General features: G+C 46.0%; 1 protein-coding gene across 4 annotated transcripts in view; it reads right to left on the minus strand.

Moving 5' to 3' along the window:
- The window catches only part of ARHGEF18 (Rho/Rac guanine nucleotide exchange factor 18), a 138,803-nt gene that overhangs the window by 87,090 nt on the left and 31,671 nt on the right, over window positions 1–20,042 (minus strand). Inside the window, exon 1 of one of the 4 annotated variants that reach the window (XM_077273546.1) lies at window positions 12,791–13,066. The exons of 2 other annotated variants lie outside the window; for them this stretch is intronic. In XM_077273546.1, coding sequence (XP_077129661.1) covers window positions 12,791–12,929 — 139 coding nt within the window. In that variant the 5' untranslated portion in view covers window positions 12,930–13,066. Of the gene's footprint in view, window positions 1–12,790; window positions 13,067–20,042 lie in introns of those variants that run through there. One more of the 4 variants, XM_077273542.1, reaches the window with a different exon arrangement.

The following is a 20,042-nucleotide window of genomic DNA, read 5'->3' on the forward strand; positions in this document are numbered from 1 at the left end:
CACTGGAAACAAAGAATATGGCAAGAAACTGTTACTTATAGTTGATAACTCTGCTTCATAAAAACGCATCTTGGCACCATCCAGGTTGAAAACTATTTATCCCCAAACAGATTACAGCGTGGGACAGAATGACGGATAGGTGAGGGTTATTGATGTTTTTTATTTTTGTTTTATTACAGGAGATGAGGGATTCTGTGGAATTATGCGTTTGGTGAGTATAATAACTGTGCTTGTTATTTTTAAATAGAAATGGAAAAGTGTGTTTTGTTTTATTCCAAATAAAGTATTTTATTCTGCCTGTGTCTTTATTTACCATATAACTATAGGATTGGTAACGGAGAGGTGTCTTATAGACGCCTCTCCATTACTAAGCCGTGAGCTTGATGTCATCGGACAATACAAAGGCGACATCAACCCCAAAAATATAAACTCCACTAGCCACCGCTACAGGGCAAATGGGAAGAGCCGGGCAAAACACCAGAATTGGCACATCTAATAGACTCGCCTTTTCTGGGTGGCTACGGGCTGCCATCCTTAGGCTGGGGAGGGCCCCAATATCCATAGTCCCTTACTAGACCGAGAATACCATCCCCAAGATGCCTGATTTAGCAAGGCTGGTTGTCAAAAAATAGAATTAGACTTACCGGTAATTCGGTTTCTAGGAACCTTCCACAATGGCATATGGAGGTTGCCTCTTTGCCCTAATGGGGAACAGGAAATATGGAGAGGTTAAAAGGCCCTCCCACCTCCCACTTGCCAGTGACATATAACTGAAAACCATAGCACCGGTTTACCTTGAATCCCAGATTTTAATCCAGGAGTATAGGTAGGGAACTAGCGCCGTCGTGGAAGGTTCCTAGAAACCGAATTACCGGTAAGTCTAATTCTATTTTCTCTAGTCACCTTCCACGACGGCATACGGAGGAATACCAACTAATTTGGCGCTAGGGAGGGACAACGGCCTGGAGAACTTTCCGGCCGAAGACTAAATCCTTGTTGGGCATTATGTCCAATCTGTAATGTTTGGAGAAGGTATGTAATGAAGACCATGTAGCTGCCCTGCAGATTTGTTCTGCTGATGCACCTGCTCTTTCTGCCCAGGAGACTGAAGTGGATCTGGTCGAGTGGGCTTTAATCCCCACTGGGGGTGTCTTGTTTTGAGCAAGATATGCTTCCGCTATAGCCTTCTTAATCCAGTTAGCAATAGTACTTTTTGCTACTTTTTTTTCTTTATTTTGTCCGGAGGGATGGACAAATAGATTTTGATCAATTCTATAAGAGCCGGTTTGCTCTAAATAATATAGTACAACACGTCTGACGTCAAGAGTATGAAAACTTTCTTCTTTTTGGATTTGCTGGATTTTGGCAAAAGGAAGGTAAAACAATTTCCTGGGAGCGGGGGAATTCTGAGACAACTTTTGGAAGAAAAGAAGGGTCGAGACGCAACACTATGGAGTCATCTCTAATAGACAAATAGGGCTCTCTCATTGAGAGGGCCTGTAGTTATCCTACTCTTCTTGCTGAGGTTATGGCCACCAGAAAAATTGTTTTGTAAATACACAATACAACAGAGTGTATAGTACAACAACAGAGTGTATAGTACAGTGGTAAGGTGTGCAGGCTTGGAGACAGAGAGCTGTGTGAGTTCAAATCCCAGCAATGGAAGTTACTTTTAACTATGTTACTATATCATACAATTATTAGGTTCTGTAAAAGGACGTAGATCTGGGGATTTATTATGATGGAATATAGGCTGAACTGGATGGACAAATGTCTTTTTTCGGCCTTACTAACTATGTTACTATGTTACTAAATAAGATTTTTTTGGAGAACAGGAGGATAACGGTTCAAAGGGTGGACCCGTAAGCCCCTGTAATACCAAATTAAGGTCCCATAGGGGCACTATCGTTTGAGTTTTAGGATTCATCCTAGAGGCTGATGTCATGAACCTCTTAATCCAGCGGTGATTTGCCAGATCCTGGTCAAAAATAGAACTGAGGGCGGAGACTTGGACTTTTAAGGTGCTAGGCCTGAGGGCTATTTCTAAGCCTCTTTGTAAAAAAATCTAGAATTAGTGACAAATTCGGATTGAAGGGATCTGGTAATTCAGGAAGACAGAAAGATGAAAATTTCTTCCAAACTTTATTGTATATGGCATTGGTTACCTTGATTTTTGAAGTGTAGTAACTACTGAGTCTGATAGTCCTTTAGCTCTCAGCACTTGGGCTTCAGTAACCATGCCGCCAGATTCCATTTGTGAGAATCTAGGAGATGAATTGGTCCCTGTGAAGGTCATCTCCTACTGGAAACTGGACCGGGCCGTCTACCTGTAAATCCACAATCAGGTTGTACCAGCTCCTTTTTGGCCATAACGGGGCTACCAATATAGTTGGTGTTTGCTCTTCTCAGATTTTCAGTAAGACCTTTGCCAAAATTGGGATTGGTGGAAACGCATAGGCCAGACGAAAGTTCAACCTCTGGGCTACAGCATCCACCCCTCTGGAACCGTCCCTGGGGTTTAGGGAGAAGAAGGCTCCGACTTTCTTGTTTTGGCGAGATGCGAAGAGGTCGATTTCTGGAAGACCCCACCTGTTTACAAGCATCTTGAAGCTCCGGTTGCTCAGACTCCATTCTCCCGGCTGTATATCTTGACGACTCAGTCTGAGTGTTGGAAGAGCCGTCAGAGATAGTAGATATCTCTCTGCCCAGGAGCATATTCGGGTAGATAAGTACCTTAAAGGGCCACTGTCACCCCCCTCCAGCCGTTATAAACTAAAAGAGCCACCTTGTGCAGCAGTAATGCTGCAGTCTAACAAGGTGGCTTTTTTAGTTTTTGGTTCAAGTATTCCCAAAATAAAGCGTTTTGAAACTTATCCAAAATACCTGTCTTTAGCCAGGGAGGCGGGTCCTCACTCCCCAGCTTGAACCGCTACTCTGCCGTCACTCAAATCTTCAGGGGCTTTCGGTGCCGCCCCCTCCGCGCTTTTTTCGCTTCAAAACCGGCGCCTGCGCTGTGTTTAAGCTCTGGCCGTCTGACGTCCCAGCCAGGCTTGCAGACTGCGCCTGTGCGGGCATTGCGGCCACCCACCTTGGGAATCCCAGCCCCGCAGTGTGTTATGCATTATGCACAGTGCGGGGCTAGGATTCCTGGGCATGCGCACTGCGTGTGTCAGCCTGTCACCCAGGTCTCCTGCCTTACAGCGTCTGTATACTGTACTGTACTGTATACTGTACGAGGAGGCACGATCAGCTGAATACAGTATACAGACGCTGTAAGGCGGAGGACCTGGGTGACAGGCTGACACACGCAGTGCGCATGCCCAGGAATCCTAGCCCCGCACTGTGCATAATGCATAACACACTGCAGGGCTGGGATTCCCAAGGTGGGTGGCCGCAATGCCCGCACAGGCGCAGTCTGCAAGCCTGGCTGGACGTCAGACGGCCAGAGCTTAAACACAGCGCAGGCGCCGGTTTTGAAGCGAAAAAAGCGCGGAGGGGGCGGCGCCGAAAGCCCCTGAAGATTTGAGTGACGGCAGAGTAGCGGTTCAAGCTGGGGAGTGAGGACCCGCCTCCCTGGCTAAAGACAGGTATTTTGGATGAGTTTCAAAACGCTTTATTTTGTGAATACTTGAACCAAAAACTAAAAGAGCCACCTTGCTAGAATGCAGCATTACTGCTGCACATGGTGGCTCTTTTAGTTTATAACGGCTGGAGGGGGGTGACAGTGGCCCTTTAAGTTGTTGTTCTTTGAACTGTCCTGGCGTCTGATGTGAGCAACCGCAGTCATATTGTCCGAATATACTCGAACGTGATGTCCCCTGATGAGCTGACCTCTATTAGAAGGGCTTCCTCTACAGCTTTTAATTCTCTGTAGTTGGATGACTTTCTGCTTGTTGCCCGGTCCCAGAGCCCTTGGAAGGGGGTATCGTTTATCATGGCCCCCCAGCCTCTCTTGCTGGCATCTGTTGTAATTGTAGTCAATGGGACCTGAGTCCCATTGACCCCTTTTTGAAGATTTTTCAGGTTTACCCACCATGCCAGGGAGGCTTTGACTCGACCCGGCGTGTATAGTCTTTTGTTCAATGAACTGGGATGACCGTTCCAATTCTGCAGAATATGCGCCTGAAGAATTCTGGAGTGTGCCTGGGCCCAGGGCACCGATTGGATGCAGGCTGTCATGGATCCTAGAAGTGGCATGCCCTCCCTGATCGTAGGAGATCTCATGTCTCTGAAAGTCTTGACCTTTGATATCAAGGTTAGACGATGGTCCTCTGGAAGAAAGGACATTTGCTTTGCAGAGTTCAGGAGGACTCCCAGGAATTTCCTGGATTTGGAGGGCCGTAGCTGTGATTTTTTCAGATTCGGGACCCATCCTAGAGACGTCAGAATATTGAGAGTCTTTGAGACATGAGACTCCAGGATCACTTTGGTGGAGGCTACTATTAGCAGGTCGTCTAGATAAGGAACTATACAGACGCCTTGCTTCCAGATAAAGGAGACTACTTCCGCCATTATCTTGGAAAACACTCTTGGTGCAGAGGAGATTCCAACGGAAGGACATTGAACTGATAATGTTCTATCAGACGTTCCCTTTGTACCACAAATTTGAGATATTTTCGATGTTTTGGGTGAATCAGAATATGAAAGTAAGCATCCTTCAGATCGATAGTCGCCATGAAGGAGGGCCTATCAAAGGGATGGCAGTTTTTACCGATTCCATTTTGAACCTTCGGTATTTCACATGCTGGTTGAGTCCTTTCAGATTTATGATAATACGGGACTCGCCCGAAGGTTTGGGTACCAGAAATAGTAGGGAGTAATGTCCCAGATCTCTTTCTGATTCCGGAATTTGAGATATGACATTTGATTTTATTAAGTCTCTGAGGCCCGCTTTCAATATTGTCTTGTCTCTTAAGGAGGGAAGGGAGGTGACCTTTAGACCCCGTGGAGGGGAGGAGATGAACTCTATCGAAAGGCCCTCTTTGATGACATTGAGGACCCAGGGGCAATTGGTGATAATTTGCCACTGAAGGAAAAAATTTGAGAGTCTCCCCCCCACCGGGTCGAAGTCACCGCTTCTCCTGTTGGGACTGCTGTTGTTGTTGAGGGATAAGGATATTTTTCCCTCCGCCCTTCGGATAGCTCCACATTCCAGACTTGCCTTTTCCTCTTTGAGAGGTTTGGGGCTGAAAGGGACGAAAAAAAAACTTTTCTTAGTTTTTTTTTGTTCTGGAAGAGCTTTTTTCTTATCAGTTGCCTTTTCCAAGCTGTCATCTAGGGAAGGTCCAAAAACATAGTCACCCTTAAATGGTATAGCACATAATTTGGCCTTGGAGGTGATATCGCCAGACCACATCTTGAGCCAAAGGGCTCTTCTAGCTGAATTAGTTTGTACTAAGGATCTGGCGGTAACTCCGACGGTCTCTATGGAGGCATCCGCCAAGAACCCAGTAGCTCTAAGAAGACTGGGTAGAGAATCCAGCAATTCGCCCCTAGAAGTACTCTGGGATATATGGAATTCTAGTTCCCCTAACCAGCGGAAAAGGGCTCTAGCTACACAAGTTGAAGCAATATTGGCTTTTAGGGCTACCGTAGAAGTCTCCCAAGATTTTTTCAATAGACTTTCGATTTTTATGTCCATTGGATCTTTTAATTGCGTGGAATCTTCAAATGGAAGAGCCGTTCTTTTTGCCACTCTTGCCACTTGTGAGTCGACCTTGAGGATATCCCATTTGGTCGAATCTCCTTCTAAGGGGAATCTGTGCTTCATCTCAGAGGGAATGCTGAGGCATTTTTCTGGCAGTTCCCACTCTTGGTTAATCATGTCAGTTATATTAGAGTGCACCAGGAATCCTACACTTTTCCCCTTAGTTATTCCACCAAACATCTGGTCCTGTATGGACTGTGGTTCTGACTTCTCCTCCAGCCCCATAGTACTGTGTACAGCAGATACTAAATCCTCAATCCAATCTGAGGAAAACAGATATTTTCTGGTTTCAGGTCATAGGGGACATAGGTTCCTCCCGTCTACCTGAGGATGAGGCATAGGAGAGGTCTGATTCAGACTCAGAATCCTCATCCTGAATTTTCCTTTTCTTTGCTGGAGAAAGTGGTGGTGGGGGTGGAGGGGTAAAGGCCGCCAAGGAAGACTGCACCTCTTGCTTGACTAGCGAGCGGATTTCTTCCAATAGGGAAGGTTGCCCTGCTCTGACTATTTTGTCAGTACATGATCTGCAGAGTTTTTTCTCCCATAATGGGGGCAATTTAATATTGCAGATGGCACATTTTCTTTTAATAGAAGTTTTAGGGGTAGACTTGTCTCCCTGCAACGAGAGGGGGAGAGAGTGTCAGAAAAAATAAAGATCCCCTAGGTCATCTATCTAAGGACACCCGTCCCTGCAACACTTACTGTGGCAGGAGCAGCGCTGGGCACTGCAGGCGCAGGGCAGGTATTGCCTTCCATCAGGACAGCCTCACCTGCGATGTTTTCAGGCAGGTTTTTATACCGAAGTAGAATTTCTGCCCCCAGCGAAGGATGATTCCCTCCTCCCCTCCATAGTCCCGGGTGGAGGAACAGCATCCTGCACGAGGCGCAGCTAGAAGAAGTGCTGCATTGAGCAGCAGAAGAAACCGGAAGTGAAACGCGCGCGATCACTTCCTGGACGCCGGCAGACGCGTGAAGAGAGAGAGGAGACCGGAGAGCTCAGAGAGGACTCCGGTCGGGATCACTGGCCTGCTTTACCCTCTAGGGGGTGCGGGAAGGCCAGGGAACGGTCCCGAGGACACCGTAAGAGGCGCCACGGGAGCAGCACAAAGGGGAAGGTGAGACATGACCCATGCTGCCCGGCTTTAGTGAGGCAAAGCCCCGTCAGGTCCTGTAGTCGCCGGCCACCACAGTACACGGAACCTCTCTCTGTCCCATGGGGAACATGAAAGACACTGGCAAGTGGGAGGTGGGAGGGCCTTTTAACCTCTCCGTATTTCCTGTTCTCCATTAGGGCAAAGAGGCAACCTCCGTATGCCGTTGTGGAAGGTGACTAGAGAAATAGGGAGGACGCCACGACATTTTTTTTTATAATTATTTATTTAAATAATTTAAAAAATACAATGTGGGGACCTGTCTATTCTTGAAAACTAGCCTTACTGAAGCCAACAGCTGAGGGTTGCAGCCCCCAGTTGTGTGTTTTGCCTGGCTGGTTATCAAAAATAAAGGGGAACCCATGCCGTTTTTTCTTTTTAATTATTTATTTACAGCGCTGGCAGCGCCTGATGAATACTCCCATCAGCCACTCCTGCGCTCGCTGTTATTAGCGGCAGCAAGCGTCGGCTGATGGGAGCAGTAGTCCGATCAGCTGACACCAGTGACCGGAGGTAAACTAAATACCTCCGATCACAGCTATGTGCTCACGCTGTCTTTTGACAGCATGGGAACCGCGGCTGTCTAACGGGCGGTGATGATTTTATCGCCGATCAGAAGTGGTTGCCCCGCTGTCATGCACATGACAGAGTGGCAAACCCTGGATGTTCGGGTCCCCCATTCAAGTGAATGGGGTCCGGGTTCAGGTACTGTTCTGGTATCCAAACTTTTTGTAACTGTTTGGCCTAACACGCCGGACCTGAATATTCAGGTGTCCACCTATCTCTAATCACATAGCTCTGAAGAAATATAGCCACCTTTTTTTCAGAGAATATGAATGATAACACCAAAACTTTTTTCTCCACTCATGGTTAGTGGTTGGGTGAAGCCATTTATTGTCAAACTACTGTGTTTTCTCTTTTTAAATGATAATGGCAACCCAAAACATCCAAATGACCCTGATCAAAAGTTTACATACCCTACTTATTTTGGCCTGACAACATGCACAGAAGTTGACACAAATGGGTTTGAATGGCTACTAAAGGTAACATCCTCCCCTTTGACCTGTTTGCTTGTAATCAGTGTGTGTGCATAAAAGCTGAGTGAGTTTCTGGGATTCAGACAGACTCTTGCATCTTTCATCCAGCCACTGACGTTTCTGGATTATGAGTCATGGGGAAAGCAAAAGAATTGTCAACGGATCTACTGGAAAAAGTAGTTGAACTGTATAAAACACGAAAGGGATACATAAAGATATCCCAAGAATTGATAATGGAAGTCAGCAGCGTTCAATGTGATTAACAAATGGAAAATCAGGGGCTCTAAAAACAAAACCACAGTCAGGTAGACCAACAAAAATATCGTCCACAACTGCCAGGAAAATTATTTGTGATGCAAAAAAAACAAACACATAACATCAGCAGAAATACAGGACTCCCTGAAAACTAGCGGTGTGGCTGTTTCAAGAAGCACAATAAGGAGGCACTTGAAGAAAAATGGGTTGCATGGTCAAGTCGCCAGAAGAAAGCCATTACTGCGCAAATGTCACAAAGTATCTTGCCTACAATAAGCAAAACAGCACAGAGACAAGCCTCAAAACTTCTGGAACAAGGTAATTTGGAGTGATGAGACCAAAATTGAACTTTTTGGCCACAAACACGTTGCATTTGGAAAGAGGTCAACAAGGCCTATGATGAAAGGAACACCATTCCTACTGTAAAGCACGGAGGTGGATTGCTGATGCTTTGGGGATGTGTGAGCTACAAAAGGCACAGGAAACTTGGTCAAAGTTGAAGGAAAGATGAAAGCAGCACGTTATCAGCAAATACTGGAGGCAAATTTGCACTCATCAGCCAGAAAGCTGCGCATAGGACGTACTTAAACGTTCCAACATGATAACGATCCAAAACACTAGGTCAAGTCGACCTGTCATTGGCTACAGCAGAACAAAGTGAAGGTTCTAGAGTGGCCATCTCAGTCTCCTGACCTCAATATCATTGAGCCACTCTGGGGAGATCTCAAGCCCGCAGTTCATGCTAGACAGCCCAGGAATTTACAGGAACTGGAGGCTTTTTGCCAAAAAGAGTGGGCAGCTTTACCATTTGAGAAAATAAAGAAGCTCATCCACTTCTACCACAAAAGATTTCAAGCTGTCATTGATGGTAGAGGAGACAATACACGGTATTAAGAAATGGGGTGTGTGAACTTTTGATAAGGGTCATTTGGATGTTTTGGGTTGTCATTATGATTTAAAAAGAGAAAACATAGCAGTTTGACAATAAATGGCTTCACCCAACCACTAACCATGAGTGGAGAAAAAGTTTTAGTGTTATTCATATTCTCTGAAAAAAGGCCAAGAAAGCAAAAATTTTGCGGGGGTATGTAAACTTTTGAGCACAACTGCCTTTGATCTTCACACTGACAAGGAAATACCAAGACAGGTGATGTGATGAAAGAGCTGTGCCGGTGTCATCATTACACAAGGGATGACAGACTGTGAATCCTTCACAAATATGTCAGGCATGTCATTAATCCCCATAACAACCACTTCCAGGTAATGAAGCGAGCAATGTCAACAGGGATTCCCCGGGGCCAAGATGACGCTTCTTTTTCCAGAGGTAAATCACTATTGTAAAAGACTAATGGGTCCGATTCATTATTCCATTTGCACCTTTTATTGGTTTATTTTGTTTGTTTTTTTAATCTATTTTCTATTTGCACCTTATTCTATTAAATTGCGCCTTAATTAGATTTTTTATTATGTATTCACCTATTTTTAATTTTTTTTGCCATTGTGACAGGATTTTGATTTTCCAAATGTTTTCAGTTGAATCTATTGCCACTTTTTAAAAAGTGGCCCGATTTTTGCAAAGATGTACTAAAGCCCACACTGGGGTGATTTTACACACGTAAGATATCTGGGGGCATATTAGCGCAACACCCATCAACGAATACCACAGGATGAAAAGAAAAGGAAAATAAAAAGTAAACTGCAATAGGGCCAACATTTAGTGGATCATAACTGCAGAACACACCACTCATGGCCCAGGAGTTCATACGATGCCCCGTACGCGGCCCAGGAGTACATACGACGCCCCGTATACGGCACAGGAGTACATACGACGCTCAGTATACGGCCAGTGTATATATACGACGCTCAGTATACGGCCAGGTGTATATACAACGCTCAGTATAAGGCCAGGTGTATATATACGATGCTCAGTATACGGCCAGGTTTATATACGACGCTCAGTATAAGACCAAGTGTATATATACGATGCTCAGTATACGGCCAGGTGTATATACAACGCTCAGTATACGGCCAGGTGTATATACAACGCTCAGTATACAGCCAGGTGTATATACAACGCTCAGTATAAGGCCAGGTGTATATATACGATGCTCAGTATACGGCCAGGTGTATATACAACGCTCAGTATACGGCCAGGTGTATATACAACGCTCAGTATACAGCCAGGTGTATATACTACGCTCAGTATATGGCCAGGTGTATTATATACGACGCTCAGTATACGGCCAGGTGTATTATATACGACGCTCAGTATACGGCCAGGTGTATATATATACGATGCTCAGTATACGGCCAGGTGTATATACAACGCTCAGTATACGGCCAGGTGTATATACGACGCTCAGTATACGGCCAGGTGTATATACGACGCTCAGTATACGGCCAGGTGTATATACGACGCTCAGTATACGGCCAGGTGTATATACAACGCTCAGTATACGGCCAGGTGTATATACAACGCTCAGTATACGGCCAGGTGTATACATACGACGCTCAGTATACGGCCAGGTGTATACATACGACGCTCAGTATACGGCCAGGTGTATACATACGACGCTCAGTATACGGCCAGGTGTATACATACGACGCTCAGTATACGGCCAGGTGTATATATATACAACGCTCAGTATACGGCCAGGTGTATATACGACGCTCAGTATACGGCCAGGTGTATATACGACGCTCAGTATACGGCCAGGTGTATATACGACGCTCAGTATACGGCCAGGTGTATATACGACGCTCAGTATACGGCCAGGTGTATATATATATACGACGCTCAGTATACGGCCAGGTGTATATACAACGCTCAGTATACGGCCAGGTGTATATACGACGCTCAGTATACGGCCAGGTGTATATACAAAGCTCAGTATACGGCCAGGTGTATATACGACGCTCAGTATACGGCCAGGTGTATATATATACGACGCTCAGTATACGGCCAGGTGTATATACAACGCTCAGTATACGGCCAGGTGTATATACGACGCTCAGTATACGGCCAGGTGTATATACGACGCTCAGTATACGGCCAGGTGTATATACTACGCTCAGTATACGGCCAGGTGTATATACTACGCTCAGTATACGGCCAGGTGTATATACTACTCTTAGTATACGGCCAGGTGTATATACTACGCTCAGTATACGGCCAGGTGTATATACTACTCTTAGTATACGGCCAGGTGTATATACTACTCTTAGTATACGGCCAGGTGTATATACTACGCTCAGTATACGGCCAGGTGTATATACTACTCTTAGTATACGGCCAGGTGTATATACTACTCTTAGTATACGGCCAGGTGTATATACTACGCTCAGTATACGGCCAGGTGTATATACTACGCTCAGTATACGGCCAGGTGTATATACTACTCTTAGTATACGGCCAGGTGTATATACTACGCTCAGTATACGGCCAGGTGTATATACTACTCTTAGTATACGGCCAGGTGTATATATATACAACGCTCAGTATACGGCCAGGTGTATATACTACTCTTAGTATACGGCCAGGTGTATATACTACGCTCAGTATACGGCCAGGTGTATATACTACGCTCAGTATACGGCCAGGTGTATATACTACGCTCAGTATACGGCCAGGTGTATATACTACTCTTAGTATACGGCCAGGTGTATATACTACGCTCAGTATACGGCCAGGTGTATATACTACGCTCAGTATACGGCCAGGTGTATATACTACTCTTAGTATACGGCCAGGTGTATATACTACGCTCAGTATACGGCCAGGTGTATATACTACTCTTAGTATACGGCCAGGTGTATATATATACAACGCTCAGTATACGGCCAGGTGTATATACTACTCTTAGTATACGGCCAGGTGTATATACTACGCTCAGTATACGGCCAGGTGTATATACTACGCTCAGTATACGGCCAGGTGTATATACTACGCTCAGTATACGGCCAGGTGTATATACTACTCTTAGTATACGGCCAGGTGTATATACTACGCTCAGTATACGGCCAGGTGTATATACTACGCTCAGTACACGGCCAGGTGTATATAATACGCTCAGTATACGGCCAGGTGTATATACTACTCTTAGTATACGGCCAGGTGTATATACTACTCTTAGTATACGGCCAGGTGTATATACTACTCTTAGTATACGGCCAGGTGTATATACTACTCTTAGTATACGGCCAGGTGTATATACTACGCTCAGTATACGGCCAGGTGTAGGTATAACAGCACACATCTGACCAGTAAGGGTCTTCACACACATCTCACACTGCTAAGCTCCTCGTACCCCCATGAATGAGGCAGCCCCCTGCTGCGCCCAATGACATCTCTGCGGGGTCCTCATACACCAGCATCCTGTAGCCACCAGGCCAGAGCTGTCCCCCTCCTATAAGGCTGACGCCCCCATACACGGCTCATGAAGACCCGCAGGCTGCTGACACCAGCTGCCATGGGTAGAACACTGCACCTGTCACTGACAGCAGGTCACACACTGGCATCACACACCGTACCCGCAGGCTGTGCCATTAACCCCCTCAGCTCCCCGCAGGGTGCCCGCCTCACACAGGGGCTCATCCCCAGGGACAAAGCCTGGCACCCATCAGCCACACCGGGACAGTACCTGTTCCGCGCTCCCGAGCACACCGGACTCCACCTGACGGGGTCACCGGGAAGCGGAAGTATGGAGGAGGGGCATTTCCGGTCCTGGAGAGAGGGAGGCGGACGGCGAGTGCTGTGCTACCTGCGTCTATATTGTACATGTATCCACACCGGTGCGGGCACGGACGTGGCACCGTACAGAGGCCACTCAGTGTGACGCTATGGCTCCGCTGGCGCCTCCGTACTGTGTACGGGCGGGATACGCGCTGCGGTAAATGCCACAACCTGAGTGACCGGTACATGCAGGAGCAGAGCCATCAGCGTCACTTACTGTTCTCACCACTAGATGGCGGCAGAACACCGCTCTTCGGGGCAATGGCTGCTCTCTGCAGACCTGGCCACAACTTTTCAGAATGACACCAAACTCGGTTTTCACTGTTTGCTGCCTTGGTGTTTTGGATCTCTTCGCTGTTTCTATGGTTACTGAAGTGCAATTATAATTATTTCATTAGTTTTATTGGCAAATAAGTGTATGGAAAGACTCAATCTGTACAGTGTTGTCCCTCACGGTTCATGATTTCTGCAATTCACCCTGACATGTTGGATATCAGATTCTGGGCCAGATCCAGCTGGTGGCCCTCCAGGAGCACTTTGGTGAGGAACGATGGGTTTTGCAGCATGAAGGATGATCATGTCACAAGGCAAAAGTGGTAACTGAGTGGCTCGGTGATTAAGACATTGAAATTGTAGGTTCATGGCCAGGAAACGCCCGGCTCTCAGTCCCACTGACAACCTGTGGGCAATCCTCAGACGGCGGTAAGACAAGGGAAGCACAGGAACTAGGATCAGCTCCAAGCACTGATCAGACAAGAATCAGTCAGGATGTGGCCCAGGAGCTGATAGCCAACATGTCAGGGCAGATTGCAGAGATCCTGAAAAATAAGGGTTAACACTAAATATTGAGTCTTTACATAAACTTGATGTATTTTTTGATACAAGTGTAAAAATGCTTATTGTGCTTGCGTAACCATAGAAAAATCTGACTAAAAGGTCTAGAAACACCGAAGCGGCAATAATTTTGTGAAAAGTAAAATTTGTATAGTTCTCAAACTTTTTGGCCACAACTCTAGACTTCATTCACTTCAGGCTGAAGAACTGCTATACAAAATTCATCCATATGAGACCGCTATATAGACTTCATATGGGGCAGAGGAGCTGCTAGATAGACTTCATATGGGGCAGAGGAGCTGCTAGATAGACTTCATATGGGGCAGAGGAGCTGCTATATAGACTTCATATGGGGCAGAGGAGCTGCTATATAGACTTCATATGGGGCAGAGGAGCTGCTATATAGACTTCATATGGGGCAGAGGAGCTGCTATATAGACTTCATATGGGGCAGAGGAGCTGCTATATATACTTCATATGGGGCAGAGGAGCTGCTATATAGACTTCATATGGGGCAGAGGAGCTGCTATATATACTTCATATGGGGCAGAGGAGCTGCTATATAGACTTCATATGGGGCAGAGGAGCTGCTAGATAGACTTCATATGGGGCAGAGGAGCTGCTATATAGTCTTCATATGGGGCAGAGGAGCTGCTATATATACTTCATATGGGGCAGAGGAGCTGCTATATAGACTTCATATGGGGCAGATGAGCTGCTATATAGTCTTCATATGGGGCAGAGGAGCTGCTATATAGACTTCATATGGGGCAGAGGAGCTGCTATATAGACTTCATATGGGGCAGAGGAGCTGCTATATAGACTTCATATGGGGCAGAGGAGCTGCTATATAGTCTTCATATGGGGCAGAGGAGATGCCATGTAGACTTTATTCATATAGACAAAATAGTTTAGAGAAGTTATGGGGGCCATCATACTGTTGGGGGTGTCACTGTGGGGCATCTATGGGAGCAAGATAATTTGTTAGTTGTCTCTGAACAGTAGAATAATGTACTACAACTCCAGTCTGCTAAATCTTCCTGAAGGTCTTTTGCAGTCAAGTGGGGTTCCATTTTCTTTCTATTGCACCAACAGTTGTCTCCTCACCCAGCGTCTTACTTATGGTTTTGTAGCCCATTCCAGCCTTGTGCAGGTCTATGATCTTGTTCCTGACATCCTTATAAAGCTCTTTGGTCTTGCCCATGTTGTAGAGGTTAGCGTCTGACTGATTGAGTCTATGGGCAGGAGTCTTTTATAAAGGTGACTATGTAAGACAGCTAGCTGTCTTTAATGCAGGTAACGAGTTGATTAGGAGCGTGTAACTGGTCTGTAGGAGCCAGAACTCTTAATAGTTGGTAGGGGATCAAACAGTTATTTCTCACTGCAAAATGCAAGTAAATTTACCTACCCTTAAAATTATAGACTGTTCAGGTCTTTGTCAGTGGGCAAACTTACAAAATCAGCAAGGGATCAAATACTTATTTCCTTCACTGTTTCTTTTTCGCCTAAAGTACAAAGGCAATGTGTCATCTTTAAGGTTAGTCCTTTTAGAGATCATTTCATCTTCAACTTGCTTAACTGTTCACAATAACAGTAATTTTGACCAGGGGTGCCCAAACTTTTACATGCCACTAGTTTGAGAACGGGGCCCCTGGGTTTCTTCCACAGACTGGCTGCTTGATCTAGGTGTGAGTTTGGGGCAAGAGAAGCCTAGCTAGCCATGTCAGTAACTAGAGTGGCAAGAAAAAAGACAGAAATCAAAATCCGAAGTCAGAGGGAGATCCGAAGTTAGCTACCAGATCAGAACTAAGCCAATCAGGATAGGGAACATACCAGAATTCTATAAAGTCAGGGTACAAGAAGAGTCTATATGAAAAATCTCAGAACAAACAAAACACCAGAGTCCAGAGAGTTTCCAGGTACAATATTTGGCAACAACAGGAGAAAGCTCAGAGATTAAATAGGGAGTGTTAGGGCTCGCTCCCACTTGCGATTAAATCGGATCAATGCAATCTGATTAAAAATCGTATTGCATTCGCACCAATTTAATCCTATACTTCTGTTGTCAGAGGCGTTTTTTTTTTCATGCTGCGAATGAATGCGAAATTTGTCTCGCACGCACCCATATAAGTCTATAGGTGCGTGTGAAACATCGCACTGCACTCAGATATCACCCAAGTGCAGTGCGATTCCCGCCCACATCGGCAGCAGAGGAGATGGAGAAATTAATTTCTCCGTCTCCTCCGCAGCTGTGTTGTAATTCTCTCATGCGAGAGGCTTAGAGCACAGACGCTAGGATCACGCTTGCACCAGAGCTGGAGCCAAGGGTCTTTAGCATATCACATCCAATGCTCTCATCAGATGTGATACGATCGTCTGTATCCAGCCTTACCAAGCCATTAGTCACTGCAAAAAGATGATTACACCTGCTGGACAGCACGCACATCTATTAGCCTAGCCGAGTGGAACCATAGGTCTCGGCGAGACTAACCCCTGGCTAGTCAGCATCTGTGCTGTCCAAAGATACTGCTAATAATGTCTCTTCTATCACCAGTACCTCTCAATGGCACCTGGTGACAGAAACAGACTGAAATGCAGCAGATCCGGGTAGAGCTGTGGCACTATGGCTGATGGATATGTGACATATACTGAATGACAGGTCCATTTTTTCCTGTTTATCACCTTTTACTATGTGACATTTATAGAAAGGAGTTTAACTGAACTCTACAATTGGCAATAATGTAGTTGGTGAAAGTCCGAAATATCCACATAAAAGTCTTTAAATTCTGTAGTTCTATGAAAGCATAATGCCAAACAAGGTCAGTTTTAAAAGTTGTAATATATTATATGATATGTATCATCTATTCTACTAGGTTCACATAAAGCACAATACACCGTGTTCCAAATTATGCAAATTGGATTTACGGTAAGTGTCATAAAGATTTGTTTTGTTTTTCAAATAAACTCGTGGATGGTATTGTGTCTCAGGGCTCAATGGATCACTGAAATCAATCTTAAACGCATGTGATAACTAGTTTTCCAGGTGATTCTAATTAAAGGAAAACTACTTAAAAATGATGTTCCACATTATTAACCCCTTTATCCCATATGACGTACTATCCCATCGAGGTGACCTGGGACTTAATTCCCAGTGACGGGATAGTACGTCATATGTGATCGGCCGCGCTCACGGAGGGAGCGCGGCCTATCGCCGCCGGGTGTCAGCTGATTATTACAGCTGACATCCGGCACTATGTGCCAGGAGCGGTCACATTAACCCCCGACACACATCAAAGATGATCGCAGCGTTCCGGCGGCATAGGGAAGCATTGCGCAGGGAGTGGGCTCCCTGCGTACTTCCCTGAGACCCTCGGAGCAACGCGATGTGATCGCGTTGCTCAGAGGGTCTCCTACTTCCTCCTCCCTGCAGGCCTGGATCCAAAATGGCCACAGGGGGCCTTCCGGGTCCTGCAGGGAGGTGGCTTTCAAGTGCCTGCTCAGAGCAGGCACCGGGAAGCCTCCCTGCAGTGCCTGTGTGATCGCTCATCTGACACAGTGCACTGCAAAGTGTCAGATCAGCGATCTGTCACTATAATGTGATGTCCCCCCTGGGGCAATGTGAAAAAAAATATATTCTTCCAATAAATACATTTATTTGTCTAAATAATAAAAAAAAAACAATAAAAGTACACATATTTAGTATCCCCGCGTCCGTAACGACCCGACCTATGAAACTGTCCCGCTAGTTAACCCCTTCAGTGAACACCGTAAAAAAAATGAGGCAAAAAAACGACGCGCTAATATCATACCTTCAAACAAAAAGTGGAATAACACGCAATCAAAAAGACAGATATAAATAAACCTGGTACCGCTGAAAACGTCATCTTGTCCCGCAAAAAACGAGGCACCATACAGCGTCATCAATGAAAAAATAAAAAAGTTATAGTCCTCAGAATAAAGCGATGCAAAAATAATTATTTTTTATATAAAATAGCTTTTATCGTATAAAAGCGCCAAAACATAAAAAAATGATATAAATGAGGTATCGCTGTAATCGTACTGACCCGAAGAATAAAACTGCTTTAACAATTTTACCAAACATGGAACGGTATAAGCGCCCCCCCCAAAAGAAATTCATGAATAGCTGGTTTTTGTTCATTCTACCTCACAAAAATCGGAATAAAAAGCGATAAAAAAAGTCATGTACCCGAAAATGGTACCAATAAAAACGTCAACTCGTCCCGCAAAAAACAAGACCTTACATGACTCTATGGACCAAAATATGGAAAAATTATAGCTCTCAAAATGTGGAGACACAAAAACTTTTCTTTTAGTGTGTGACGGCTGCCAATCATAAAAATCCACTAAAAAACCCGCTATAAAAGTAAATCAAACTCCCCTTCATCACCCTCTTAGTTAGGGAAAAATAATAAAATTTAGAAAAATGTATTTAGTTCCATTTTCCCATTAGGGTTAAGGTTAGGGTTGGGGCTAAAGTTAGGGTTGGGGTAAAGTTAGGGTTAGGGCTACAGTTAGGGTTAGGGCTACAGTTAGGGTTGGGGCAAAAGTTAGGGTTGGGGTTAAAGTTAGGGTTAGGGTTGGGGCTAAAGTTATGGTTGGGGCTAAAGTTAGGGTTGGGGCTGAGGTTAGGGTTTGGATTACATTTACGGTTGGGATTAGGGTTAGGGGTGTGGTTAGGGTTATGGTTGGGATTAGGGTTAGGGGTGTGTTTGGGTTAGGGTTTCAGTTAGAATTGTCGGGTTTCCACTGTTTAGGCACATCAGGGGCTCTGCAAACGCGACATGGCGTCCGATCTCAATTCCAGCCAATTCTGCGTTGAAAAAGTAAAACAGTGCTCCTTCCCTTCCGAGCTCTCCCATGCGTCCAAACAGGGGTTTACCCAAACATATGGGGTATCAGCGTACAAATTGGACAACAACTTTTGGGGTCCAATTTCTCCTGTTACCCTTGGGATAATACAAAACTGGGGACTAATAATTTTTGTGGAAAAAAAAAAGATTTTTTATTTTCACGGCTCTGCGTTATAAACTGTAGTGAAACACTTGGGGGTGCAAAGTTCTCACAACACATCTAGATAAGTTCCTTGGGGGGTCTAGTTTCCAATATGGGGTCACTTGTGGGGGGTTTCTACTGTTTAGGTACATCAGGGGCTCTGCAAATGCAATCATGCTCGCGCCCTAGACTGGTTGGCGCGGGGGTGTGGCCCCACTGGACCACAGATCAGACTACCCTGGAAGGGGCGTAACTAAGTAGCTTCCTTGGTGTTCGCTGGAGCCTCTGATGGTGAGGTCAGACTTGTGCAATAGGAAGCTACCAGGTGCTACTCCAGGGTGGTGTCTGGCTTTGGCTGCTGATCCCACAGGAGAATGGAACATAGACAGGCAAGCGGGCACGGCTGGCACTCTGGCAGACAGGCGGGTACAGCTGAGACACAGGCAGGTGGACGGGTACAGAGACACTGGCGGGCACGGCTGGTTCTCTGGTAGGCAGGCAGGTATGGCTGGCTCTCTGGCAGGACAGGCGGACAAGGCTGTTACACTAGAAGAACCGGTAGGGACTGGTCTGCAGGCAAGTATGTAAAATAGGTAAGAACCTGTTCAGACAGGAGGACTTAAGAATAGGTAGAGAAAGACCGCAAGAGCGGATTCAGAGCAAAAGCACAGGAGCTAGAGCCAAGAACAGAAATTCAGGAGGCGGAGCCAAGAGCAGGAGGTGGAGCCAAGCACAGCAATGCAGAAGGTGGAGCCAAGAGCAGGAGGCGGAGCCAAGCACGGAAACGCAGGGGGCAGCGCCAAGAGCTGGAGGCGGAGCCAAGTGCAGAAACGCAGGAGGAGGAGCCAAGAGCGGGAGAGGTAGAACGTCAAGGAGCGGAGCCAGGTAGAACCGCAAGGAGCGGAGCAAGGTAGAACCACAAGAAGCGGAGCCGCAGAGCGAAAGCTGAGCGGAGCCGCAGAGCAGGGCCACAGAGTGCAGAGCTGAGAGCAGAGCAAAGTCAGAGTACAAAGCAAAGTGCAGAGCAAAGCTACAGAGAGCAGAGCTGAGAGCAAAGCCACAGAGTGCAGAGCTGAGAGCAGAGCAAAGTCAGAGTGCAGAGCCGAGAGCAAAACCAGAGAGTGCAGAGCAAGGTCACAGAATGCTGAGCAAGGAGCAAAGCAAGGTCGCAGAGAGCAGAGCCGAAAGCAGAGCAAAGCAAGACACAGAGTACGCACAGCACGGAAAGGAAACCAAGGCAGGGATATAAACGGACACAGGAACAGGACTAGGCTAAGACAAAGTCAGGAACAGGACAAGGCACAGAGAGATGG

Source organism: Ranitomeya variabilis, chromosome 1 (genome assembly GCF_051348905.1).
Source record: "Ranitomeya variabilis isolate aRanVar5 chromosome 1, aRanVar5.hap1, whole genome shotgun sequence".
NCBI lineage: Eukaryota > Metazoa > Chordata > Amphibia > Anura > Dendrobatidae > Ranitomeya > Ranitomeya variabilis.